Here is a 27,461-nt window from a genome sequence, read left to right on the forward strand (position 1 = left end):
TGTGCCTATTAGTGCCGCCTTAACTATGCCTATCAGTGCCCACCAGTGCAGCCTATCAGTGCCCACCAATGCAGCCCATCAGTGCCCACCAATGCAGCCCATCAGTGCCCACCAATGCAGCCTATCAGTGCCGCCTAATCAGCGCACTTCAATGAAGGAGAAAAATGACCCGTTTGCAAAATTTTATAACAAACTATTAAAACATGATTTTTTTTTTTTTTTTTGCATCTTTTTTTGTTTGTTTAGCAAAAAATAAAACTCCGAGCTGTAACTAAATACCACCAAAAGAAAGCTCTATTTGTGGGAAAAAAATGATAAAAATTTCATTTGGGTACAGTGTTGTATGACCGCGTAATTGTCACTCAAAGTGCATCAGCGCTGAAAGCTGAAAATTGGTCTGGGACTGAGGGGGGTTTAAGTGCCCAGTAAGCAAGTGGTTAAAGCAATATAATATTTTCTATTAAAAATATTGGAGAAAGGCACATAGTGACGTCACCACGTGATCATTCTAGGTGGACGGGCTCCGTGTGTTTGTGGCGGCCGGCATTGTTTTTTATGCTTGCAATATCTTTCTAAATATAAGTGCAATATCTTGTTTTAAGTAAATGTATCTAAGCAATATTACACTATGGTCAGTCTTCTCTGTTTTGGGGTATTTACCTGAGTAAAAGATGGACATCATAGTTGGAGGGAGTGAGCGACCTACAAGATCCAATCTTCTGTTTTTGGTGTTGACATCCACAAGCTAAAGGCCGTGGCTGGGTTATAGCCATCTGCCCCTCATGCTTGCTATCTGGTAAATAGGTCATATTACGGTGGCAGACACTCTCCTGTTTGCTTTTATACACTATGTTGACATCAACATATTGAAGTGATCAATTATGGACTTTCTGCATGTTCATATATTTTGATTTGATCAATAACTTATGCTTCTTTTTAGCACAGCTTCTTTACTTCTAATAAGAGAGAATAGGTTTTAGGTAAAAAAAAAAATAGCCTGGAAAAAAGAAAACGAATGAGGCCACCTCATCCAAGGGCTAGTAGCTGTTATATATATACATTTTTGGTTTTAAGTTTGGCATGTATGGAAACAACAATGCACTAACTGGTCAAATACAAATTATTAGACTTGTGTACAACTGAAAATTTTGTTTAGTTTCGGTTCGTTGTCATTCGTAAAATACATAATTTAGTTCTGTTATATTCATTATGTTACGTTAATATGTTTTCAGATAATTAGTTATTTCTGTAGTGTCGATATTTGTTATACTGAATCTCAAATCATGTCGAATTCATTTGCTATATGCGCTATAATTTCATTCGTATTCATTGAAATTCGAAATTATGTATGTATATATTCGTGATAATGATTCATAGTTTGAAAAGTCGTTTGTTTATTGAACCTTTTAACACACACAATGCCAATATCTCTTCTCCTCTGCTCAAATACAATACAACACCCTTCTCACTCAGTTCTCAGGAATGCACTTTGCCTGTAATCCAACCTCCAGCACAAAATTAATCAGCCGATTGGACTGTAAGGGCTCTTTCACACTACCGATCCGTTCAGGTCCGCCTGTCAGTTTTTCAGGCGGACCTGAACAGATGCTTCATAGAGGTCTATGGAGCATCGGATGTCAGCGGTGACTTTTCCATTCTTCATCGGATCGGGTGACGACGAACTCTGCGGTCCGTCGTCATCTGATCTCCCATAGGAGAGAGCGGCGCTCTGACAGGCCCGTCCCTGCACAGTGTGCAGAGGCGGACCTGTCATCCTCCTGCTCAGCGGGGGATCGACTGAGCGATCCCCGCTGAGCAAGCGGATGTCCACGGGGCGGATCATTACTGATGATCGCCCTGTGTGAAAGAGCCCTAAGACTTACTTTGAGTTGACCTTTTGTTGACCTTTTGTTTCATTAGATCCTTAACGAATTACTGAATCATGTCAAATTAATTTGTTATATCCGCTATAATTTCTTTCGTATTCGTTGAAATTCATTATTTTTTTATTTGGACATACGGATGCATCCAAATGTCCGAAAGATGCAAAATTCGGCCGAATTTCGATTAGTTACGAAACGAATTGCCCAATGCCCAAGCCTACAAATTATAATATGCTGTAAACTCCATAGACCCTATGTACAAAGCATGCAAGGTAGCACAAATCTGTTAAATAATAAGATGAAGTGATTTAGTGAAAAGAGAACCGGAAACCTATTGAATGAACAAACTGACATCCCAGTGGAGATTTAAAGCAGTATTAAACTGCATCAAAAAATATATATAGCGAGAGAGATCGGAGCATGCAGCTCCAGCTTTCCATTCTCTGGGAACGAAGAGCTGGAGCTGCATGCTCCCCATTTGTGCTTGTGCCACTTTTTTTTTTTTTTTTGGGGCATTATCTGCTTCATGTCCTAAATTTGCCTTAACTCATTGTTAATTGCTCCCGTTATGTCTGTGAATCGAGTACCTGATGCTTTATATCCATAAGGCTCCATTCACACTTTTTGGGTTCTTGACTTCTGGGTTCTCAGGCAGAAACACTGTGATTCTGCCTGCGATCTCAAAACTACAATTGCAAAATGAAGGTTCAGGTGCCATGATTTTCAATGGCACCTAAAATGCGGTTTAGAAGCTCCTGTTCCTTTTCGGGCAGCAAGCTTCACTTGATGCAATTTTCTGCGATTGCCATGTGATAAATCACGGCAAAACCACACTGCGTTTTAGGTGCCATTGAAAATAACGTGCCTCGCTAATTGTAGTGTGTTTTGAAATCGATTCTGCCCCAGAAGTGTGTCATGTGTCAATGAAGCCTTAAAGAAACCTATTAGATCTATACCAGGTTTACCCAGAAAAGTATTTATTTATTAATTTCAGTAAAGCTAACAAAACTGGCAGCAGGAAACCACGGGTTGCAGGAAAGAACATTGCTCGATTCCAGTCAGTGTTTATGGGGGAATCACTCCCACAGAGCACTTGTGTTCTCCCAACAGGGGGAGCCGTCCCGGGCGGGAGAACACGCATTGATCTTTGCTAGCCGCTGGCAATAATTCCATGAAAAATATGACAGGCTGGTTGTACCCAAGTTGATCAATCAATCAACTTGGGTAAACTCATCCTGTCCATACATGGTTCAAATCTTTTTGGCTGGCTTAACTGCTTTATTGAATTCCCATGAAATTTCTTTACCAACCCTTGAATTAAGTAAATCTGTGCACCTTAGTGCTGAATTTTTATTATATTTTCTCTTTGTTAGGTGTTTCGACATGGTGATAGAAGTCCAATTGCAACTTATCCTAATGACAAGTATAAGGAAGATTCTTGGCCTGATGGGTTCGGACAACTTACGCAGGTATGACCCCAACACGTTATTTTGTCATTTGTTTTATATGAAACACTATATATTGGAGTAATGTACTACAAAATGTAAAGTAGTCTAAACAATTGCCTATTGTTTAGCAATTTTAACCACTTTGAAACAATAAAAGTAACCAAATGAATCATGAACACCTACCATCATACCTTCAGATTAAAGTTGATGTAAACCCTCACATATACCCAGTGAAGTGAACAGCCTCAGATGATACACAGAAATGAAACAAATCACCCTAAATAAGTTTTACATGAATATCTGCTGTCTTTCCCTTTCTACATTCTTTGGAAAGTGCAGATCATGTTAGAATGCTTGTTTCCTATTTCACCAGTGAGTGGGGAGTCTGGCCTTTCAATAAGCTCTCACATATTGTAGGAAAGGGACACACATCCCCTTCACATAGGCAGAGGAATGAAGGAGCACACAGAGCTGTTATCTGAATAGACAAGCTCTCTGATTATCTCCCTCTAAGCTCCCTCCCGACACAAATTTTCAGCTTGTTATCTCATATGTCAGAGAACTTGTCAGAAGTGACTCTGCTGATAACAGAGGAACTGAGCAGCAAAAAGACACGGCACAGAGCTTTGGAGAGAGACAAGTAAACCCTACAGATACATGTACCTAAGTCAAATTTCATTAATGGGGTTTACAACCACTTCATAAACATGATACTATACAATATATATGATGGCATGTTGCCTTGATCTGTTCAATATTTTTTGTAAAAAGCTGGTTGAAAGTGGTTAAAACTGCTTGCAAAATTATGAGTACGGCTAGCTTAACTGCAATTCTTTCAGGAATTATATCTTATGCAAGGATGAGCCGACCACCCCCCGGTTTGGTTCGCACCAGAACTTCCGAACAGGAAAAAAATTCTGACGAATACACGAACACCGTTAAAGGCTATGTGACACTAACATGAAAAATTAAAAGTGCTAATTTTAAAGGATTATCTGCAAGTTATTGTCATTAAAAAGTGTTTGGAGACCCGAGTACTGCCCCAGGGGACATGTATCAATGCAAAAAAAGTTTTAAAAACATAAGTATTCCTTTAAGTATTGTGCCTGGGGTGTCTATAGTATGCCTGTAAAGTGGCACAGTTTTCCCGTGTTTAGAACAGTACCACAGCAAAATGACATTTGGCATACAGTAAGTTCGGGCCGAACTTTGGTTGTTTGGACATTCAGCGAACAACAAACATAATGCGGTTTTCGCACATAATTTCGAAAGCCGCGGAACCCTGTAAAGTCTATGGGACACTAACATGAAAAACCAAAAGTACAAATTTTAAAGGCTTATATGCAAGTTATTGTCATAAAAAGTGTTTGGGGACCTGGGTCCTGCCCCAGGGGACATGTATTAATACAAAAAAAGTTTTAAAAACTGACTTTTTTTGGGAGCAGAGATTTTAATAATGCTTAAAGTGAAACAATAAAAATGAATTATTCCTTTTAAATGTCGTGCCTGGGGGTGTCTATAGTATGCCTGTAAATTGGTGCAGTTTTCCCGTGTTTAGAACAGTACAACAGCAAAATGACAGTTCTAAAGGAAAAAAAGTAATTTAAAACTGATCGCGTCTGTAATGAATTGTCGGGTCTCTGCAATATAAAAAAAAAATCATTGACTATTTATACACAGACACTAATTGTGATTTAAGAAGCCACAAATGTGGGAAATTAGCCTTTAATTGCCATTTTAACCCGTGTGCCACCTTCTGTGTCTGTACAGAGGCCAAACATTCCAGGGTATGTAAACTTTTGATCAGGGTCATTTGGGTAGTTCCTGTTGTCATTATGATTTAAAAAGAGTAAACACAGTTCATTGATAATAAATGACTCCAGCCAAACACTAACCATGAGTGAAAGAAATGTTTTTGTGTTATCATTCATATGCTCTGAAAAATGGCCAAGAAATCATAAATTCTGCCAAGGGTATGTAAACCTATGAGCACAACTGTATGTATAATATATATATATATATATATATATATATATATATATATATATATATATATATATATATAATATATATATATATATAGATACTCTGCATTCAGTATAGCCTATATATACAGTGCATTCGGTGGTGTACCGTTTCTAATACACTTCAGGTGGTGTACAGAGTATATAATACAGTGTGTACAGTTTCTAATACACTTGAGGTGATGTACACAGTATACAATACAGTGCAGCCGGTGTACAGTTTCTACTACACTTTAGGTGGTGTACACAGTATATAATACAGTTTGTACAGTTTCTAATACACTTTAGGTGGTTTACACAGTATATAATAGAGTCCAGGTGTACAGTTTCTAATACAGTACAAGCGATGCACACTGTGTATAATACAGTGTGTACAAGTTCTAATACACTTCAGGTGGTGTATTATATATACAGTCTAGTGTGTATATTTATTCATATAGATAGATAGATAGATAGATATTTGTTGAACTGTAGAGGAGAACCGCACCCAGTTTTAAATTTAGTTCTAGCAAATAGGTCTTTCCACACTATAAAATATAGTGTAGCATATATATATATATATATAATATATATACACACACATACATACATACAGTGTATTCGGTGGTGTACAGTTTCTAATACACTTCATGCGGTGTACACAGTATATAATACAGTTACAGTTTCTAACACATTTCAGGTGGTGTATAAGGCATATAATACAGTACAGCCGGTGTACAGTTTCTAATACAGTGCGGGCAGTGTACACAGTATATAATACAGTGTTTACAGTTTCTAATACACTTCAGGCAGTGTACACACTATATAATAGCCAGTGTACAGTTTTTAATACACTACAGGTGGTGTACAAAGTATATAATACAGTGTAGTGTGCTGTGTAAATAAAAAATCCCCATCATGTCTGGAAGGCCACCAAGGAGAAGCAGACGCTCACAGGCCACTAAAAGAGAACAAGCAGCCTCTGTGTCTACAGTCCACAGTGGTGGTCATGGACATGTTGCATCCTCTGCAGGTGGCCGTGGGGCACACTTGTCCTTTTTTTCTGCTGCTGACCGTGTTATTGAGCCACAGCATGCAGAAGACTTAGTGAAGTGGATAACTAAGTCACCCTCATCCTCCTCATCCTCTGTCACCCAGGCTCATAGTAGTTTGCCTTCCAATGCAGCTGCCAAAGGGTCCTATTCCACCGGCTCCTTGTCCACAGGTACTCCTTCCATAGTCCCACCATGTACGGAGGAGTCCCCAGAGTTATTCGAACACAGTGTCGGTTACATGCTGCTGAAGGATGTGCAGCAATTTGATGGCTGAGATGTTGGTTCCCAGATTGAGGAAGGGAGTAACATGAGCCTAGAGCAAGGACAAGAAACTGGCACTCATGTTTCCCCAGCTGCAATATACTGCCAAGTTTGCTCCAATGACGATGAGGGAGGGGATAAAGTAATTGACTTACTTGGGTGCCTGAGAGAAGAGAGGAGGAAAGGGAGGAGGAGAAGGCACAACTCCAATGAGGCAGGATGTCCTCCAGGGGGAAGCTTAAGGACAGCCATCCTATTGCATTACACCACAGAGCTCTGCAGGTGCAGGGAGCTGCTGTCTCCCCGCTGACCTTTAAAAGTTCCTTGGTGTGGGCCTTTTTTCGACACATTTGCAGCAGATCGCACCATTGCTGTTTGCAACCTATGTCTGAAGTGGATTAAGCATGGCCAGAACAGTAGCCACTTGGGCACCACATGCTTGACCAGACATATGACAACCTGCTATGCAGTACGTTGGTGTCAGCACTTGAAAGACCCACATCATAGAGAAAGGCAGACTTCTCCTTGCTCCTCATCTGGGATCTCAAACCCTACTATACCTCCAGTCCTCTCAAAAACCTCCACTGAGAGGAATAAAGTTATAGCAATAGGTGTCACAAGTACTTGCAGCCAGTCTGCTAGCAGTACACCACCAGTTGATTTCAGCAGGCAAATTTCCTACCCCAGTTGCTGAACAAAAATAAATTCAGCCCCAGTCATCCACATGCTCAGCATCTATATGCTAGCTTGGCCAAATTGCTAGCATTGCAACTGCTGCCTTTTTAGCTTGTAGACTGTAGGTGACAGCCTGGATAATAAAGATCCGGGTAGTCTCCCCAGCCTGGCCATCGAGCGTGAGCAGGCCCTAGCTATACGCTGGGTCAGCCACGACATGCCCCGTCTGATCCAGGGGCGGCCGGTGAGCTATATGCTCTGGGGCACACATATGGCCGGGCTCTTGCTGTCTGTGTCACAGTGTGCCATGGCCGACAGTCACCTTGTATTTGGGTGATGGGTCTGTCCGTAGAATGCGTCCAGCAGTCCCTACAGGAGGGGTAAGTATGGTTCCACCTGTCTCGGCATGATGGAGCAGCTGAGCATTCCCTGAGAGGTCGACTAGGGGGTCTCTCACTCTCCCTTTCTTCTCTCCCTGTCCCTTAACTCCTCCCCATACTATGGGCCACTGTGTGACTGGGCACATGGGGGTGCAGTGCACGTTCCCAGCCAGGGGTCCTCCAGGGGGGCTCTGGGTCCTGGCAGGGGCTACGCCGGGCGTTGGGGGTCCGCTCGTCCTCTTCCCTGTTTATGGGCCACGGTGGGGTTTTTGTGGTGTGTTTGCCACGTGGGGAGGCAGCCGCACACTCCGCGGCCATTTTCCTGGGGCTGTGGCCAATTTCTGTAGCCACAGCTAGTTTTTTCCTTTCAGACATTTTCTGGAAGTTCGGCGGCCATTTTCTCTGCACCCTCAGACATTTTTTGCTGAGGCAGCTGGCGGACATTTTCTAGTAGCCCCAGATTGTTTTGCCTCTAGTGCTGGGTGCTTGTTTCTTTCTAGAACAGTGCGCTTTTCACACAGCCACCTCGTGGATAAAACAGGGGAGAGTGGACAGCAGCAGCACAGCGTAGTACCTGGGTCAGGGTGGTGAGTCCTGCGGGGGGTCCCTTAGTCTGTGGCAGCTAGGAGGGTGGACATTTTGTGTAACTTGCCTTAGGTCCCTAAGTGGTGACAGGAGAGTGTGGGTCAGCATGGCGTCAGAAGCTGGGGCTTCTTCCCCAGACATCCCTGTTATTGGAACTGATTCCCCTGCACCTGCGGGGCCTATGGGCGCTCTGTCCGTGGTCCTGGAGGCCTTTGTTGCCAGGGCAGAAACGGCGTGCGGGCACAAGGGGGGTAAAAACCGTCTTCTGGGAAAGTTCGGATTCAGACTTGGACCCAGCTGTGACAGGCAGCCCCTGTTCTGACATGTCAGAGGATGCAGACCAGGACCGTTCGGACAGTAAGGATGACTCCGTGTCCGGGCCAGCGCAGGAAAAGGCGCTTGTAGGAGCACTTATTACAGCGGTGGGGGATACCCTAAAGATGGAGGATAAGGCGGGAGCCTTATCTACAGAGGTGTTGCCCCTTTCGGGTCCACAAGCCAGCCCGCACGGCTAAGGTGTTTCCTTACCTAAATTATTTTGATAAGTTTATGTACAAGGAGTGAGGAAAACCACAGTGGGCCAACGCATGGCAGTGCGTTACCTCTTTGAGGAGAGTTTCCTGAAGGACCAGTTGGTGCAGGGCCTTCAGTATGTCTGTGATGCAGCCTTAGATATGGCCCCCTTGTTCTCTAGAGCCTCAGTATCAGCAGTAGTACTACGTCACCTCATTTGTCTGAAATGCTCGTCCGTGGACCAGGCTTCTAAGAAAGCACTGGCGGACTTGCCCTTCCAGGGAGAGAGGCTATTTAGAGCCTTGCTGCATGACATTATTAAGAATGTTACTGGGGGTAAGAGTACGTGGCTCCCACAGTCCAGAAAAGGTAAGGAGCCACGCCTTTTCCGATCAGAAGTGGATTTTTCATCCGTCCAGGTCAGCAGGTAAGCGTTCCCAGACCGACAAGGTGCCTGCTGAGGGACAAAAGTGTCCCTGGTTTCGCAAGCCAAACAAGCCTGTGAGCAATTCTGTTACTGCATGAAGGTTTACCCCCACCCGAAATTTGGGTGGGGGAGGTCGCCTTCGGGAGTTTGCAGTCCAGTGGACCTCTCTACTTTCTTACCAGTGGGTCTGCGAACTGTTTTTTTTTTCAGTTTCTTTCTTGTCCGCCAAACTGATTTTTTTCCCTCCAACCTTCATCTTCTTCTGGCTCGTCAGGAAACCCTGTTCAGGGCAGTACAGGATCTGCTGTTGCGCAGGGTGATAGTGCCTGTACCGACGCCAGAAATATTTCAGGGATTCTACTCCAATCAGTTTGTAGTCCCAAAGAAGGAAGAGGTCCGTCCAGCCCTGGGTCTCAAGGTCCTTAACAGCTTTGTTAAAGTACAAAAATTCAGGATGGAATCAGTTTGCTCAGTGGTCGCTGCACTCCATCAGGGGGATTTTTTGGCATCCCTGGACGTCAAGGACACATACTTGTATGTCTCCATATGCATCAAGCATCAGAGGTTTCTGCATTTTGTGGTCGGGGATGAGCACTACCAATTTGTAGCTCTCCCCTTCGGCCTAGCATCGGCACCAAGGGTCTTCACCAAGGTGCTAGCCCCAATTCTAGCTTTGATAAGGCAACGAGGGATCACAATCATGGGTTACCTGGACGACCTCCTTCTGAGGGCAGCTTCCGCCTCAGAATTAAGGGAGGATGTGGCAATCACCATGCAAACTCTTCGGGAGTTTGGTGGGGTACTGAACCTACAGAAGTGCTGGTACAGTCTCAACACCTGGCATACCTGGGCCTACTTCTGGATTCCTCAGATGCGAGAGTCTTTCTCCCTTCGGACAAGCTGAAGACTCTTCAAGCTGCGGTGAAGTTGTTAGTATCCCGCAGGTGGTCGTCGCTGCGTTTTTACATGCGGATCTCATGGTAGCCACTTTTGAGGCAGTACAGTATGCTCAATTCAACACTCGAGTCTTGCAAAAGGAGATCCTGTCCAAATGGGACAAATCTCTGTTGTCCCTGGATTGTCAAATTCGGGTGAGCCAGCTAGTCAGGGATTCCCTGCTCTGGTGGCTGAGGTCACCAGCCCTTCAGTCCGGTATCAGGGCTGGCTTAGCCCTTCCTTCTCTGGGCTGGCTGCTCAGCTGTCGGCTAATTGCCAGCTCTCATCTCTCTCCTCAGTTACCTTGCTGTACCTGATCCTGCTCGTCTGACCTGCCTACTTAAAGCTGTCCAGCTCACTTCATCTCTGCCTTCGCCTTGGTCACATCACAAGAAACCATCTCCTGCGGTTCTGTTTAAAGACTGGTTTGCTGACATCCCTTCTGGCTCCTTATCCTGCTTGCTGTTGCTCCACTTGGATCCCTGACTTCTCGCCTGGCTGATTACCCGATCTGGTTATTGAACTCTGGACTGACTGACTACTTGATCCGGTTACTGGTCTCTGGCTATGCTTTGACTACGCTTACCCTATTTACTCTATTTACCGTTTTATTTTTATTTAATTAACAAGTGTGATTTAATTGTACTTCTGTCACGGTCTGATTCATGATTTATGACATCCGGGAAGTCATTCCTTTCTCTTCATTGGACTGTGATCACAGTGAACGCAAGCCTGACCGGTTGGGGGGGGGGAGTTTGGGGCGTACAGTCGGTCCAGGGTTGCTGGATCCAGGAAGAATCCCACCTGCCAATCAACATGCTGGAACTTTGGGCCATCAGGCGGTGCCTCTCCACATGGTCACAGGAGATGCATGGCCGTCCGGTCAGGATCCAGTCGGACAATTACGGCATCATTACAGACAATTACGGCATCTAGGAGGAACCAGGAGCTTGGCTGCAGCACTGGAGGTCGCTCACATCCTGAGGTGGGCAGATCGGCGCGTGCCGGCTCTGTTGGCCATGTACATTCCGGGCATAGAAAACTGGCATGCAGACTACCTAAGCTGTCAGATGCTGGACCAAGGGGAATGGTTGCTATATCCGGATGTATTTTGGATCCTTTGCCTAAGGTGGGGCATGCCAGATGTGGATCTCCTGGCTTCTTGACTCAATCAGAAGGTACAGAGGTTTGTAGCCAGGTCAAAGGATCCCTGGGCGGATGCGGCAGACGCGTTGGTGGCTCCATGGGAGCATTATCGGCAGATTTATGCCTTCCCCCCACTCAAACTTCTACCAAGTCTGCTTCGCAGAGTGGAGGCGGAAGGGATTCCGGTGATTCCGATTGCCCCAGATTGGCCTCGACGTCTGTGGTATGCCGACATAGTAGGAATGGTGGCGGATGCTCCTTGGCGGCTGACAATGCGAGAGGATCTTCGGACGCAAGGTCCAATACTTCATCCTGCTTTACCGTTGCTGGCTTTAACGAATTGGCTGTTGAAAGCCAGGTACTAAGGGACTGAGGTCTGTCGTATTCGGTAATATCCACTATGCTGAGGGCATGGAAGTCATCTTCTCCGAAGATTTATCATCGTACATGAAAGGCCTACATCCTCATGTGTGAGGAGATTGGGTGGCATCCACGCACATACTCAGTTTCCCGGATCCTGCTGTTTTTGCAGCGAGGAGTGGATCAGAAACTTGCCTTAAGCACCATTAGAGGGGCAGATATCAGATTTGGCTGTCTTTTTTCAGCGACCCTTGGTGACTCATTCATTGGTGAGTACATTTGTTTAGGGTGTTTGACATGTGGCCCCTCCGGTTCATCCACCACTGCCTCCATGAGATTTGATTCTGGTGCTTCAGAAACCGCCATTTGAAAACATTAGGGAGATCCTCTTATAGACAACCTCAGGAAGTAGTCTTTCTAGTGGCTATTACATCTGCCAGGAGGGTTTCTGAGTTGGCAGCCTTGTCTTGCAAGTCTCCCTACTTGATCCTTTACAAGGAGTCCGCAGCCTTTGTTTCTGCCAAAGGTTGTTTTGGCCTTTCATCTAAATGAGGGCATTGTGCTTCCGTCCTTATGTCCTCGGTCATCACATCTCAAAGAGGTTGCTTTGCATTCCTAGGACATGGCTCTGCAGGCGTATCTGTCCGAAAAGGGTCTCATCCCCACAACCCTGGCCATTGGTTGTGGGGGCCTGCAATTGGGTTTATCAGAATCTGGAAGCCCCCTTTAAAAAGTTTGCCCCCAGATCCCACCCACCCTCTCATGTGAATGGGTATGGGGCATTGTACCTCTACCCATTTGCCAAAAAAAGAGTCAAAACGTAAAAACCACAATACACAGTTTTTGACAAGTCCTTTATTATTAAAAACAAAAGTGTCCCGTAATGTCCATCCATCTTCATGGCGCTGACAGACCCAAAAAATAGAAAAACAAACAACCTCTGCCTCGATGAGAGGCGTCCTGGCAAGCAAGGGTGAGGCCACCCGGTGACATAAACGAGTGACCCTGCCCCTTCTGACATCATGTGCGGGGTCATCCTGTTACATCAGCGGGTGGCCCTGCCCTTGCCTATATAAGAGCTGTTATAGGGAAAAGACAGCACGGAGGCAGAGTATTTTTTATTTATTTTTTTCTATTTTTTGGATTCGTCTGCGCCGTCATTGAAGATGGATGGACATCACGGGACACTTTTATTTTTCATTCTTTTAATACTTTTTTTAACTTTTTTGACACCTTGTTTTTGGTGAATGGTAGGGGTGCAATGTCAAAGGGGCTTTCAGATTTGATAAACCCTCTGCCCGCAGACCCCCACAACCACCAGGCAAGGGTTGTGGGGATAAGGCCCTTGTCCCCATCAACATAGGGACAAGGTGCTTTGGGGGGACCCCAAAGCACCCTCCCCATGTTGAGGGCATGTGGATTGGTACGGTTCGGGAGGAGGGTACTCTCTCAGTCCTCCCTTTCCCTGGTTGCATGCTCGGATAAGGGTCTGGTATGGATTTTGGGGGGGCCCCCACGCCATTTCTTTTTACATTTTGGCGCAGGGTTCCCCTTAATATCCATACCAAACCTGAACTGCCTAGTTTGGCTTTGGCGAGGGGGGGGGAACTCCCACGCCATTTTTTTTTTTTCATTTTGGCGTTGAGGTCCCCTAATATCCATACCAGATGCCCCAGTCCTGGTATGGACTGGGGCGGAGGGAAACCCATGCTGTTTTTTTTTCAATGATTTTTTATGTATATTGCTGGGATCCGCCAATACATTACAGCCGTAAGCAACTTTAAATTGAATTTTTTCCTTTAGAAATGTAATTTTGCTGTGGTACTGGTATAAACATGGGAAAGATGCGCTACTTTACAGGTAGACTAAGGGGGCCCCCAGGCATGATATTTAAAGGAATATTTCATTTTATTGTTTCACTTTAAGCATTATTAAAGCCACTACTCCTGAAAAATTATTGTTTTTAAAACTTTTTTTGCATTGATACATGTCCCCTGGGGCAGTACCCGGGTCCTCATTCACTTTGTATGGCAATAAACTTGCATATAAGCCAAAAAAGGAATGGGTGAATACCATCTTGAGCATTTTTACCTGCACAAAATGATTTAGGTCCTTGAGGGCTAGGATCGGGCGAACCCTGTCCATCTTCAGGACCATGAGATTGGAGTAGAACCCCAAAAATGCCCTGATCCCAAAACTGAGCCAATCACTGCCTGGAGGAGCAAAACCTGCTGCACCCCTTACAGGGCCTGTAGGTCAAGATGGGGGGAGACAGAAAGAATTTCTCTGGAGGACAGGAAAGAAATAGAGACATTTTATCAGTTTTTGGACCCACTTGTCAGGAACGGGGGAGGTCCACGGGTCTGCAAACTAGCGAAGGTGACCCCAGATATGGATGGGGGCAAACCTTTATGTTGAGGAGGCCTTGTCCGCAGGTGTGTGGGGCCAGGAACACTTGGTACCACCCACAGGGGTATTAAAGGACTTGGAGCCCTTGACCAAGGATGCGAGGGGAACAAAAAACGATTGTAAAGGAAGAACCAGGCCTTGGATGCAGTTCCTTACCCTTCTTGGCCTGTGGGAGAAAAGTAGGCTATTAACGTCGTTCGAGGTAGCTTTGAAGTGACGATGCCCCTGGAAGAGTAAATCCACCAGAGCCTTTTCAGACATCAAGTCAGCAGCCCAACATGTAAGCCATAGTACCCGCCTAGGCACCACTGCTGAGACGGAGAGCTTGGAAAGTCGTGGAGCCTTGAACAAACGGGTCTGCCAGTTTCACATACACTGGGAACTGGCTTGTTGGCCATACTGGGGTAATCACTGTATTTCCATGTTAACCCAATGTCAGAAACCATGAAACAGACTGAGACAGAAGTACAATCAAATCAGTAGACAAGCATAGCCAGAGTCCAGTAGCCAGATTGGGTAATCAGCCAGGCCAGAAGTAAGGGATCCAAGGAGAGCAACTGCAAGCAGGATAAGAAGCCAGGAAGGATGTCAGCAAGCCAGTCTTGAAACAAACAGCAGGAGATGGTTCTTTGTGATGTGACCAACGCGAAGGCAAAGGAAAAAGTGAGCTGGAAGGCTTTAAATAGGCAGGTCAGACGAGCATCATCGGGAACAGCTGGTAACTGTGGAAAGAGAAGAGAGCTGGCAATTAGCCGACAGCTGAGTGGCCAGCCCAGAGGAGGAAGGGCTAAGCCAGGCCTGACACCCAATGCTTTCAGTGCTTTCTAAGACCCCTTTTGGCATGGGCTTTCCGATCAGGTCCGTCTGTTAGTTATTCAGGGGGACCTGGTTGAAAGCGCCATGCATGTCTATGGGCAGGCGGATGTAAAAGGACATCCACCTACCTCTCAATCGCAGGTTTCCGTTACATCAGAGGGGGGCAGGGTCACCCACACGTCATTGTGGAAGCCAGGCTTCCCCACTTGCGTCAGAGGGGGGTGGGGTCAGGGGGCCCCGCCCTCCTCATATAAGAAATGTCAGGCTGCCGGGATCCCCACAGTGTCTCCGCCAGTGGAGACAGAGGATGGATGGGCTGTGCTGCGCTGGAGGGAGAGATCACCCGTGGCTGGATCAGATCAGGACCCCGGAGAGATGATCATCCGTCGCTGGATAGCAAGAGTGGATTACTACCGCTGGAATCTTTAAAAAAACATTTTTTTTAATAAAGGACTTTTTCAACGGTGTGTGTCTTTTTTAACATTCTTTTACACTTTCTTTGTGAAATGGTAGGGGTACTTTTGTACCCCCTTACCATTTCAAACAGGGGTGGGGTCAGGATCTGGGGGTCCCCTTGTTAAAGGGGGCTTCCAGATTCTGATAAGCCCCCCGCCCGCAGACCCCCACAACCACCGGCCAGGGTTGTGGGGATGAGGCCCTTGTCCTCATCAACATGGGGACAAGGTGCTTTGAGGGGTCTCGCTCTCTCATCCCCCCCTCTTTTCCTGTGGCCTGCCAGGTTGCATGCTTGGATAAATGGTCTGGTATGGATTTTTAGGGGGACCTCCACGCCATTTTTGTAAAAAAAAATTGGCATGGAGTTCCCCTCAAAATCCATACGAGACCTGAAGGGTCTAGTATGGATATTTAGGGGGAGCCCCACGTCATTTTTTTTCTTAATTTGATGCAGGGTTCCCCTTAATATCCATACCAGACCTGAAGGGCCTGGTAATTGAATTGGAGGGAACCCCATGCTTTTTTTTTTTTATCAATGACTTTCAATGACTATTCTCTGTATTACGGAGAGCCAACAATTCATTATAGCCACAAGTGATTTTAAATGACTTTTTTTTCCTGCAGAAATGACACTTTGTGCAGGGACAGTTCTAAGCACGGGAAACATGCGCCCCTTCACAGGCATACTATACACCCCCCCCCCCAGGTACGAAATTTAAAGAAATATTACACTTTTATTGTTTCACTTTAAGCATTATTAAAATCCCTGCTCCCGAAAAAACTGACGTTTTTAAAACTTTTTTTGCATTGATACATGTCCCCTGGGGCAGGACCCAGGTCCCCAAACACTTTTTAGGACAATAACTTGCATATTAGCTTTTAAAATTAGCACTTTAGATTTTGAATGTTCAAGTCCCATAGACTTTAATAGGGTTCTAAAGTTCACACAAAGTTTAGGTAAGTTCGCAGGTTCTGGCGGGGGGGGGGGGGGGGGGGTGTTTGGCTCATCCATAAGAGTCCTGACTTTTGTTCCAGGACAGTGACTAATACTTTCAGTCACCGCTGTCTGCTCTGCCCCCTGCGCTCACTGGAGCGCTGTGATGTGGAGGGGCAGGAGCAGCTGGCTCAGGCTCTTAGTTGAAAGGCTGAGCCAGGTGCTAGCCCCGGCCATATGATTTATGATCTTTCCCCAGCCTGGGCCAGCTCTGTAATGTCAGCCAACAATGGGCTTAAGCACTCCTGTGATCCACAGAAGTACAGCCAAACGAGCTTGGCTGTACATCTCCTTTAATAGTGTTTTTCTATGTGTTTCTATATTTCTAGTGTTTATATATATATATATATATATATATATATATATATATATATATATATATATATAAACACTACAATTTAGCAGTATGGACAGTATTAAAATGTCAAAGTGTGACCTTTACCAAGTGATAGCAATAAGTCAACAGATTTAAACAGCATGATGTGATACTAATACAATAGCACTGAATTTTGTTTAATGAAATCTTGCGTATCTTAACAGCTAGGAATGGAGCAGCATTTTGAACTGGGACAATACTTGAGAAAGAGATATGCTGAGTTTCTAAACAAAACCTACAACAGACAAGAGGTAAACACGTGTTGGCTTACTTTTCTCTTTACAGGTAACTAGAGTTGAAGCCAAATGAAAATCACACATAGATATACAGTCAGACATTGTAAAAACAATGTTCTTGTACCAGCAGTGCCTAACAAGTATCTAAATATGACTACAGTACAACAGGTCCTAGAAAAGGCCCATTGCTCTCAGTCAGGGCCGTCTTTAATATTGATTGGACCCTGGGCAAACATTTTCTTGGGGCCCTCCTACATGTAATTTCGCTCTCCACATGCTTTGAGACATACAATAAATAGCAGCTAGACTCAAAATCAGTTTACTGAATGAGATCAAGCAACAATTGCGATTGGTTGCCAGAGGTTACAGTGTATCATTACCACTCGCTGACTGGCTGCAAGTGGTCACAGCACACATTATGGGACACTTTTTATTTTCTAGAGGTTACAGCATATGACTTCTACTTGTTGATTGGTTGCTAGAGATTACTGTACATCAATAGTGCTCACTGATTGATTGATGTCATGTCCAGTAACCTCTAGCAACCAAACAGTCTTTCCACAGAACCACATTCTTCCTATAATTTAGGCGAGGCAAGCAAGGGTCTTACTTGGAGCCGGCTCTTAAAGAGGAAGTAAACTCTCCCACTCTGATGCTGCTTTCCATTTAGTCCATTATATTATAAGTAATTATCAAACTATAGCCACTGTAATCCAGCCCAAATTGCATATTACTTACTGTTTAAAGAAACTTTAAAAAACTTGTTTCCAGGGGTTAGGCAGCACCATCTTAAGTATTGTTTTATGAGTCCACAGAGTGTATTTCCGCCCTTACATTGAGCACTTCCTATACTGTTAACTAAGCCTCCTTCTCAATCCAATGTTTCTATGGCAACCCTGCTTCCCTGTTCATAGCTGACTTGTTTTATTTCATAGCATTTACTTGTGCTGATTATCTAGTGTTTGCCTGTGTGAGTCCTATCAGCTTCAGCTGATAAGACTGCAGTAATGCTGTCCAATGCCCTGCTTTACACTGCACGTGATGTCACATGGTCACATGGGGTGTAGGAGGAAGCTCTGAGCGATTATGCAGCCTCCTGGGAGTTCAGTGTTGTGTGCCCTAGGAAGTGCAGATAACAAATAGATAAGTACATAGAGAGTGTACCATAAATCAAGGGAGATCTGGGCATGCTCAGTGACGTCATTCTAAAGAACAAAAAGGATTACAACAATACTAAGAAAGTAAGGAGATATCTACAAGCAGTGTTCATTAGGGTATTTTATGCTGATTTACATGGGACAAAGTTGCGGGGGAGGGTTTACAACCACTTTAAGGGAGATCAACCGCAGGCCAGGCCACAGGTCTTCCCGACATCCTCTTCTCCTTTAACATCCTGGAACTCAAATGGACAAGCCCGGTGAAAGTTCCTTCACTGCTGGAGTGGGTGACACATGGCCCTCTCCGGCCTTCCGGGTCACCTGTAGTTGTGGCATACATAGTCCAGTGAGTAGACTGGTGTCTCTAGTCTCTTGCTGCACTGGCCTTAGTTGGGTAAGTGGATCCCCACAGTGTCCGCACCGGGCCCAAGCGATAACTCCAGTTGTAGATCTATAACACCCAGGACATATCATACACAGCCGCTCCATTCCTTCGATCACCCCCAGAGCAAGTCCTCGGGTAAGTTCCAGTCAGATACCGGTGTCAACCAGCACCCAGTCCTGCACATCAGGCGACCACTGCATCATGGGAGTCCTCCGACCACCTGCCGCCATCTTGTTCTGCCTCGTTTTTTCCAGCACGCAGCATGCTGAGTACTTTTTAGTTCTCCGCTGGGGCGTAACTCCGCCCACTAACTTGTTGTTTCAACGTGCGAGGAACTGTAAGCATACATTTTCAGTGTGCGCCCGAGTGATATCTGGTAGCAGGCGCTGTTGAATTGCAGGCACTGTTCAAGTTTAGTTTTGAAACTGCGTCACATAGCAGACCGAAAGCAGGCAAACTTAACAGTGGTCACTGATAACACAGGAAAGTTTCTGACCATGCAGACCCTGTCAACGACACCCCCTTGTGGCTAGGTTACTAAGGACAACAGTAGACATCCATAAACTTATTCTCTACTCTCCACTGTTTTAGGCAGGATTAATAAAGTCATTCACATTTTACAAACAGTGGGTAATAATGCCCATGCTGTGCAAAGCGTTGGACATATTTGCAATCCAATGTGGTTGCCACGGGTGATAGCACATGGTTACAGTCACTGAGCGCAGGGCTTATCACTGTTGGGAGTATCCATTAGTACAGCTGATTGCAGGGAGTGGGCAGACAGGCAGTTTAAAGGCAAACAGTCTTTTTCATCAGTATATCCCAAACTTGGCAAAGCAAGCAAAGTCTCCCCCGGCTTCTAGCAGTTGCTAGGGGCGACGACCAGAAGGTTAACCGAAAAGGCAGATCTCAGTGGGCCCTCCAAATGTAGCAGTTGGTTACCACTAGTTACTAACATCCAATAAATCACCCTGCTGCCAGACCCCCATCTATCACCTCTGAGACAAAGAGCAGTCGTTTGCATAGTTTTGTTGCGTTTATTGCAGGATACAACTTGGTTGGGGTAAAGGAAGATATGGGATGCCCATAGCACTTTTTGAATTGTCATCACATTTCCAGAGCATTGATTAGCAACTTTAGCCTTGAAAATGATGCACTTCTAATTCACAGTCTACTTCCTCTGCATATCTCCACTGCAGACTATTGCTCCTCTTCCTCTGCACTCACTCCTGCAGATTATCACTCCTCTAGATTCCGCTCTTCTTGTACAAATCCTCTACTGCAAAACTGTTAGATTCCTGTGGCTTCTCTTCCAAGAAAACAAAAAGGGATCACTCTGAATAACCCCAGTTTGCTGGCTGTACTTTTTTACTGTAATAAAGTCTCTTGAATGATGTTGCTTTAGCAAATCAATAAGCCAGAGGCATGCAATACCTCTCCCCTGTGGCTCACTGAATTTGCAGCTACACAGTCTCTTGCAAGGTATTACCGGAGTGCTTTACCAGGCCAGAGATACTCTGTGCCTCTTCCCGACGGCCTAGCACATGGTAATAGGCGGACTACTGCTCCCAGTCAGTTCATAACTGCAAACGCTGCATTCCCCGGCCACAGCATTCTGCACTACTCTCAACAATTCTCCTTTTGCTTCTTTCGCACTGACCTTCTCCTGTGTGCAAGTTCCATGTTCCCCAGTCACAGAACTTTGTTCTATTCTCCTTTGTCCTACTGTTGCTTCTCCATAACCGATCTTCTTCTGTGTACAAGTCCTGTGTTCCCCGGTCACAGCAGCCTGACACCAACTCCATGGTGAAGATCTGTATCCAGGAATACATCCTAGTAGCTCCTCTATCCCTCACTTGTTGGTTCAGCCTGTGAGAAACTGTAAGCATACATTTTCAGTGTGCACCAGCGTGACACCTGGTGGCAGGCGCTGTTGAATTGCAGGCACTGTCCAAGTTTAATTTTGAAACTGCGTCACATAGCGGACTGAAAGCAGGCAAACTATGCAGCAGTCACTGTTAACACAGGAATGTTTTCTCCATTGCAATGTCCTACCATAAGGGACTGACCGTGCAGACCCTGTCAACGACACCCCTTTGTGGCTAGGTTACTAATGGCAACAGTAGACATCCACAAACTTATTCTCCACTTTCCACTGTGTTAGACAGGATTAATAAATTCATTCACATTTTGCAAACAGTGGGTAATGCCTGCACTGTGCAAAGCGCCAGGCATATTTGCAATCCAATGTGGTTGCCACGGATGATAGCACATGGTTACAGTCACTGATTACAGGGGTTATCACTGTTGTAAGTGTCCATTAGTACAACTGTGTGCAGGGAGCGGGCAGGCAGCGCCAATCCTGGACAGTTGCTATGGGCAGCAGCACTTGGCAACAAGCTTGGTTATGGTTGTTATGGGCAATGGCATGTAACAAAGTCAGTTTAAAGGCAAACACACAGTCCTTTTCCTCAGTATACCCCAAACTTGGCAAAACACGCAAAGTCTCCCCTGGCTTCTAGTGGTTGCTAGGGGCGACGGCCAGCAGGTTAACCGTGAAGGCGGATCTCAGTGGGACCTCCAAATGTAGCGGTCGGTTACCATTTGTTACTAACATCCACCAAATCACCCATATGGGATGCCCGCACTTATTGAAATTTCATCACATTTGTAGAGCATTGATTAGTAGCTTTAGCCTAGAAAATTATGCACTTCTAACATTCACATTCTATATTTTTTCTGCTTATCTCCACTGCAGACTATTGCTCCTGTTCCTCCTTTTCCTCTGCACTCACTCCTGCAGATTATCACTCCTCTAGATTCCTCTCTTCTTGTACAAATCCTCTACCGCAAAACTGTTAGATTCATGTGGCTTCACTTCCAACAATACAAAAGGGATCACTCTGAATAACCCCAGTTTGCTGGCTGTGCTTTTTTTTACTGTAATAAAGACTCTTGAATGGTGTTGCTTTAGCAAATCAATAAGCCAGAGGCATGCAATACCTCTCCCTGGTGGCTCAGTGAATTGGTAGCTACCCATTCTCTTGGAAGGTATTACCGGAGTGCTTTACCAGGCCAGAGATACTCGGTACCTCTCCCCGGCGGCCAAGCATGCGGTAATAGGCGGACTACTGCTCCCAGCCAGTTCATAACTGCAAGCGCTGAGTTCCCTGGTCACAGCATTCTGCACTACTCTCAACAATTCTCCTTTTGCTTCTTTCACACTGACCTTCTCCTGTGTGCAAGTTCTGTGTTCCCCGGTCACAGAACTTTGTTCTATTCTCCTTTGTCCTACTGTTGTTTCTCCTTTACCGATATTCTCCTGTGTGCAAGTCCTGTGTTCCCCTGATCACAGCAGCCTGACACCAACTCAGGTGGTGTTGCGTCCTCATCTGGCTTTTCTGCCTAAGGTGGTGTCCAGTTTTCACCTGAACCAAGATGTCTCTCTGCCGTCCCTTTTCCCAGAACCTCGTTATGTGGAAGAGTGATTGTTGCATTCTCTTGATTTGGTGAAAGCTGCAGAGTCTATTTGAAAATGACAGCTCAGATGCGAGAAACTGACTCTTTGTGCTGCCAGAAGGGCCCAGGAAGGGGCAGGCAGCATCCAAATTGACTATTGCGCAGTGGATTTGCCAAGTTATAATTCAGGCTTATGGGTTGAAAAGAAGAGTTCCACCCTTTCAGGTGAGGGCGCACTCTACCAGGGGAGTGAGTGCCTCATGGGCAGTGTGTCATCAAGCCTTTATGGCTCAGATTTGCAAGGCCACACGCAACTTGGTCATCAGCGCATATATAGCGATACCCTCACTTAAGAGGGCCGCAAGTTTGGTTTGGGTCCTGAGCACAGCTCCGCCAACCCCCCGGCAATCTGCACTACCCACTTTGGCACAGTTAGTATCTAGCAATACACATTAAATCGCTTATACTCTAAATATGTGTGTGTGCGTTGGTGGATAACTCAAGCTCATAGACAATCCTTGAAAGTATATAACTGACTTTACTTATTGTTTTTATAAAAGGAATAACATGAATCACACATTTGGATTGCAACACATAATCAGGTCCCTGCAGTAATCAGTAATAAAGATAAACAGAGTAATCAGCATAATAAAGTATTGCTATGCAACTCTAACGCTGCCCTTTTTCAGCTACTTCCCTGCATGGGTAAACTAACACCCAACATGCAGTCAGGCCTGACTGATCTAAATGGAAGTCCAGTAAAACAATATTCGCTAGCAATCTTTCGGTGGTGCACTTGAAGAACAACTTTGTAATCCAAACGAATAATAAAGATAAAGCATCTGTCTTTAAACAGCTCTCACCACTCGGACAAGTCCAAGTCCGGTTTCTCTGCCTTTTCGTCTAGGAACAGAAAGACCTCCCAGTCTTCAATCCTTCTGGTGTACTGCAGCAAAGATGAGAAAATGTCTCTCAGGTGCAACTAAGCTGGCAGAGAGCTCTTTGGAAAAGAGCACAAGGCCCAGGCTTCAGGCCTTGTGCTTTCAGCAGTTCAGCACAGACCTCCTCTTGCTAGGAGAGAGGGGGGATGTCCAAAGAGAGCGAACTAGGCCTCTCCCCCTCCTTATATTTCCTCCCCCATAAGTCTCTGGGGCATAACTCAAAGCATCCTGGGAACCAGCGGGGTTCTGGGAACAGTAGTTTTATAGTTCTTAAAGAGACCCCGCTACACACTCCCCCCACTTAAACTCTTTGGTCCCCAAAGATAAACTTTTAACACATATCCTGTACCAATTTTGAAAGTGCTGAGTATGATGTTGGTACAGGGAATTTCCACCAGAACTCAGAGGTGGGATTCCTTGTCCCACAGGTCACACTGACATGAGTGGCCTGCCTAACTGTGCCAGAGAGTGAGCTGGGGTTGCCCTCCACCAAATGGTCAGTGGAAGGATTAGAGCGTTCAGCACTTCTTCTAGCAGTCACAACAGAGTCCTCAGAGCTCTCCCCCATTTGAGAGTAGGTTAGCTTCTTGGGGGGTCTCAAAACTCGGCGAGCTCTCTGTTCTCTTGGGACTTCAGGCTCTGGTGCTACAGGCTCTACTTCAGGAACACATTCTGACAGCATCACTGGTTCTGGAACATCGGTTCCTTCCTCTTCTGAGTAAATGCTAGGGATATCTTCCCAGCCTTCAGGCACACCACTAGATGGAATGAACTCTGTAGCTTCTGGGTTCAGTGTCCCATCCTGTGTATCCTCAGTAGGTGGGAGATCTATGGCAGAATTTTCTGGAGTTGATGAAGGCCATAGCCACTCAAGCTCTCCTCTTCCACCTTCACCTCGTTGGGGATCTTGTCCATCTCTAACCCGGGAGGTCTGAGACCGAGTGCTAGGTCCCGGGGTATCCAGAATGGAAACAGATTCAGGTGGATTTCTCACTGGAGGTATTCTGACTGCTTCAGTAAGCGGGAGCAAATGATTCCTGTGCCAAGTCTTCAAGGGCCCCACTTTCCCCTCTGGTTTTAGCTTATACACAGGCAATCCAGGTAGCTTTCTGCAAATGACATAGGGCTCCGATCTCCATCTATCAGCAAGCTTGTGCTTCCCAGGGATCCCCAGATTGCGTAGCAGTACACGGTATTGTATTCCTCCACTTCTGCCCTCATACAGGGCCAATAGAACCGGCTTCTGACAAACTGGAAAGTTCTCTCCACCCCTAGATGGCCATGCTGGTCATGTAAGGCAATTAGTACCGTCTCTCGGTGCTTCTCTGGGAGAAACAACTGCCACTTATCTTCTGAGTTATCAGAGGGGCCCCTTCGGTAGACCACTCCCTGATGTACTTGTAGCTTATCCAACTCTTTCCTCAGCAGGCGAGCCTCCTTGGAAGGGTGATGTCGAAGTCCCTCTGGATTCTCATTCTCCAAAGCTTCAAGGACCAATTTCCCCATGGGGTCTTCCAATTGGTCATAGCTCAGCTCCTTTCTGGACAGCTTTGGCAGGAGTTCCTCTGCTAGTTGAATTACCCCACAGTAGGGTTGAGGGACTCCCACTGCGGTGACTCCTATCTCCTCTGCTCTGGAGCCCCCTCTTGCTTGAAACTCAGCACCCTGCAGAGTGCTCGCACTCCTTCCGGTGCTACCTGAGTCCAGTCTTCCCAGTCATCGACCATGACATGAGATCTTCGGGACAGGGCATCTGCATCCCTATTTCCAGCCCCTGGTCTGTATTTTAGACTGAAGTTGAATCCGGATAATGCAGCCAACCATCTGTGTCCGGTTGCATCTAACTTTGCAGTAGTGAAGAGGTAGGTCAGAGGATTGTTATCTGTCTTTACGGTAAACTCCGCCCCATAGAGATAGTCCTTCAGTTTGTCTACTACTGCCCATTTGAGGGCCAAGAACTCCAATTTATGAGTGGGGTAGTTCTTCTCCGAGGGAGTCAGGCTCCGGCTCACATAGGCCACTGGTCGCAGCTGCTCTTCATGCTCTTGATAGAGCACTCCGCCTAGGCCCTCATGACTGGCATCGACATGTAGCTCATATGGTCTGGTGGGGTCGGCATAGGCCAGGACTGGGGCCGTGGTAAGGCTCCTCTTCAAGGTTCGGAAAGCCTCTTCACACCTTGGGCTCCACTGATCTTGAACCGACTCACCGGCCCTCCTGGGTCCCAAACCATCCTCTTCTCCTTCAGTCTTGAGCAATTCGTTCAGTGGCTTGGCAATCCGGGCAAACCCATCCACAAATCTTCTATAATAGGAGCAGAACCCCAGGAAAGATCTGAGCTCTGTGACTGTTGTTGGTCTTGGCCAAGAGGTAACTGCCTCCAACTTCTCAGGGTCTGTAGCCACTCCCTTTTCAGACACTATGTGTCCCAGATAGTTCACAGAGGATTGGTAAAACCGGCACTTCTCGGGAGAAAGCTTGAGTCCCTCTTCGCTGAGTCTTCTCAACACCTTCTCCAACCTGGCCTCATGTTCTTCCAAAGTCTTCCCGAAGACAATGACATCGTCCAAGTACACAAGGACTTCTATGAGGTTCATGTCTCCAACGGTCTTCTCCATGAGGCGTTGAAAGGTAGCAGGGGCTCCAGACAGGCCCTGAGGCATTCTGTTGAATTCGAAGAATCCCACTGGGGTTATGAAAGCTGTCTTCTCTCGGTCTTCCTGGTGCATGGGGATTTGGTAGTACCCACTCTTGAGGTCCATTACACTGAACCACTTGGCACCAGCCAAACTCTGTAGGGCATCCTCTATTCTCGGTGTGGTATACTGGTCAGGGATGGTCCTCCTGTTGAGAGTCCTGTAGTCGATACAAAGCCTCAACGACCCATTCTTTTTCCTGACCACCACTATGGGGGAGGCATAGGGACTTCTAGACTCCCGAATCACACCAGTCTTCTTCAACTCCGCAAGCTGCTCCCTCAGATCCTCCAGGTCAGCTAGAGGGACCCGCCTAACCCTTTCCCTGAAGGGTTTGTCTTCTTGAAGGCGGATTCGGTGGGTGGCACTCCTGGCACATCCAACATCAAACTCATCCTTTGAGAAAATCCTCTCCCATCTAGTCAGCTGGGCCTTGGCTCTCTCCTTCCAGGCTCCAGGTAGGTCCGGGTTCTCCATGGAAAGTTTTTCCCAAACATCTCCTCCTTCACCCGTTCCTTTTACTTCAGACCAGCTGACTGGGGCCGCAGGACTCACCTGCCCCAACAGCATTCTGGCAGGGATCTCTATGGGTCTCTCCGTAGGGTTTCTCACACTCACTGGGACTCTTCCTCGAGCCTTCTTCAGGGCCTTGATTGAAATCACTTCCGGTATCACTTCCAGGCCTGAGTGATCCTCCCTTGGATCGGATTCCAGCATGACAAAGGGGCCAGGCTGCTCCCAGGTAAGCTTCACCGTGGCCCTGAGGCAGGCTACCTCTCCGGGCTGCAGCACCACTCCCTCTCTCCCAAGTCTCCACACCTTCCCTATCCCCTCTCCTGGGGTCTTCTGCTCTAGGACCAACCGTTGGTAGGCTGTCTTCAGCATGGGATGGATATTGGGATCTTGATGGTTACTCGTCTCCACTAGAGGGGTCAGAAGTCTTCGCACCAGATCCGTATTGGTCCCTATGATGAGGGACATCTTGCTGGCCCCGGGCGGTCTAGGACACACAACTGCCAGGGTGTCAAACACCTCCGTTTTCCCTGCCACAGATGGATCGAAGGTCAGCTTTATGGGCAGGTAACCATCGTAGGGGAAACTCTGAGTTCCAAGGCCCCATATCTCCAGCTCTTCTATCTTCTGTATAGGCAAATGGCTCAAGTGCCTATCATAGAAGTCTCTGTACAACAAAGTCACTTGAGCTCCAGTGTCCAGGAGGGCCTTCGTGTAGACTCCTTCCACCTGGATGGAGACAGTGGGGGACGGGCCGACCAATTCTTCTGGGAAGGGCCGGGTTGAGGCCACCCTCTTCTGGGGACCCGTCTTCATCCAGTTGGTTTTTGACTTTACTCTTTTTCGAGCCTGGTATGCATTGACCCTCCCCACAGTAATGGGAGTACAAACCCGCTGAGGGATGTTATTGTCTCTTATTTGTAGACATTCCTTCTGAGGGGTCTGGTTTCCTCTCTCTCTCTTCCTTCTATTCAGTTTGGAGTTCACTGAAAGGCATGGGCACCCGGTTGACTCCCTCACCGGGGCCCTCTGAAGTTTCCCGCCGGCTGGCGGTTATCTATCTTCTTCTTCTTGGGACTGGAACATCTACTGGCGAAGTGGCCACTGCCCCCGCAGTTGTAGCATAGCATCTCTTCTCGGTCTCGAGTGGGGCTTGGTGTTGGTGTATCTGGAAACAACTCCCTCCTAGGACTTGGTTTCTCGGCTCCCCCTTGACCTTTCGCCATCATAGCAGTCAACATCTCCATCACCTGGGACATCTGTAACTTCAAAGTGTCCAGCTCCTTATCTCTAGCGGGAGTCATGGCCGGTGTAACTATTGCTACCGGTTGGTTGACGGGCTCGGTGAGAT

General features: G+C 46.4%; 1 protein-coding gene across 1 annotated transcript in view; it reads left to right on the forward strand.

Annotated features, from left to right (window-relative positions):
• LOC143996459 (prostatic acid phosphatase-like) overlaps positions 1-27,461 on the forward strand; it is a 162,345-nt gene that overhangs the window by 42,780 nt on the left and 92,104 nt on the right. The window contains exons 2-3 of the mRNA XM_077491513.1: positions 3,257-3,352; positions 16,888-16,974. Of these exons, the coding sequence (XP_077347639.1) occupies positions 3,257-3,352; positions 16,888-16,974 (183 nt within the window). The remainder of the gene's footprint in view (positions 1-3,256; positions 3,353-16,887; positions 16,975-27,461) is intronic.

Source organism: Lithobates pipiens, unplaced genomic scaffold, assembly GCF_037356315.1.
Source record: "Lithobates pipiens isolate NorthernLeopardFrog02 unplaced genomic scaffold, aLitPip1_a1.2 Scaffold_19, whole genome shotgun sequence".
Lineage (NCBI taxonomy): Eukaryota > Metazoa > Chordata > Amphibia > Anura > Ranidae > Lithobates > Lithobates pipiens.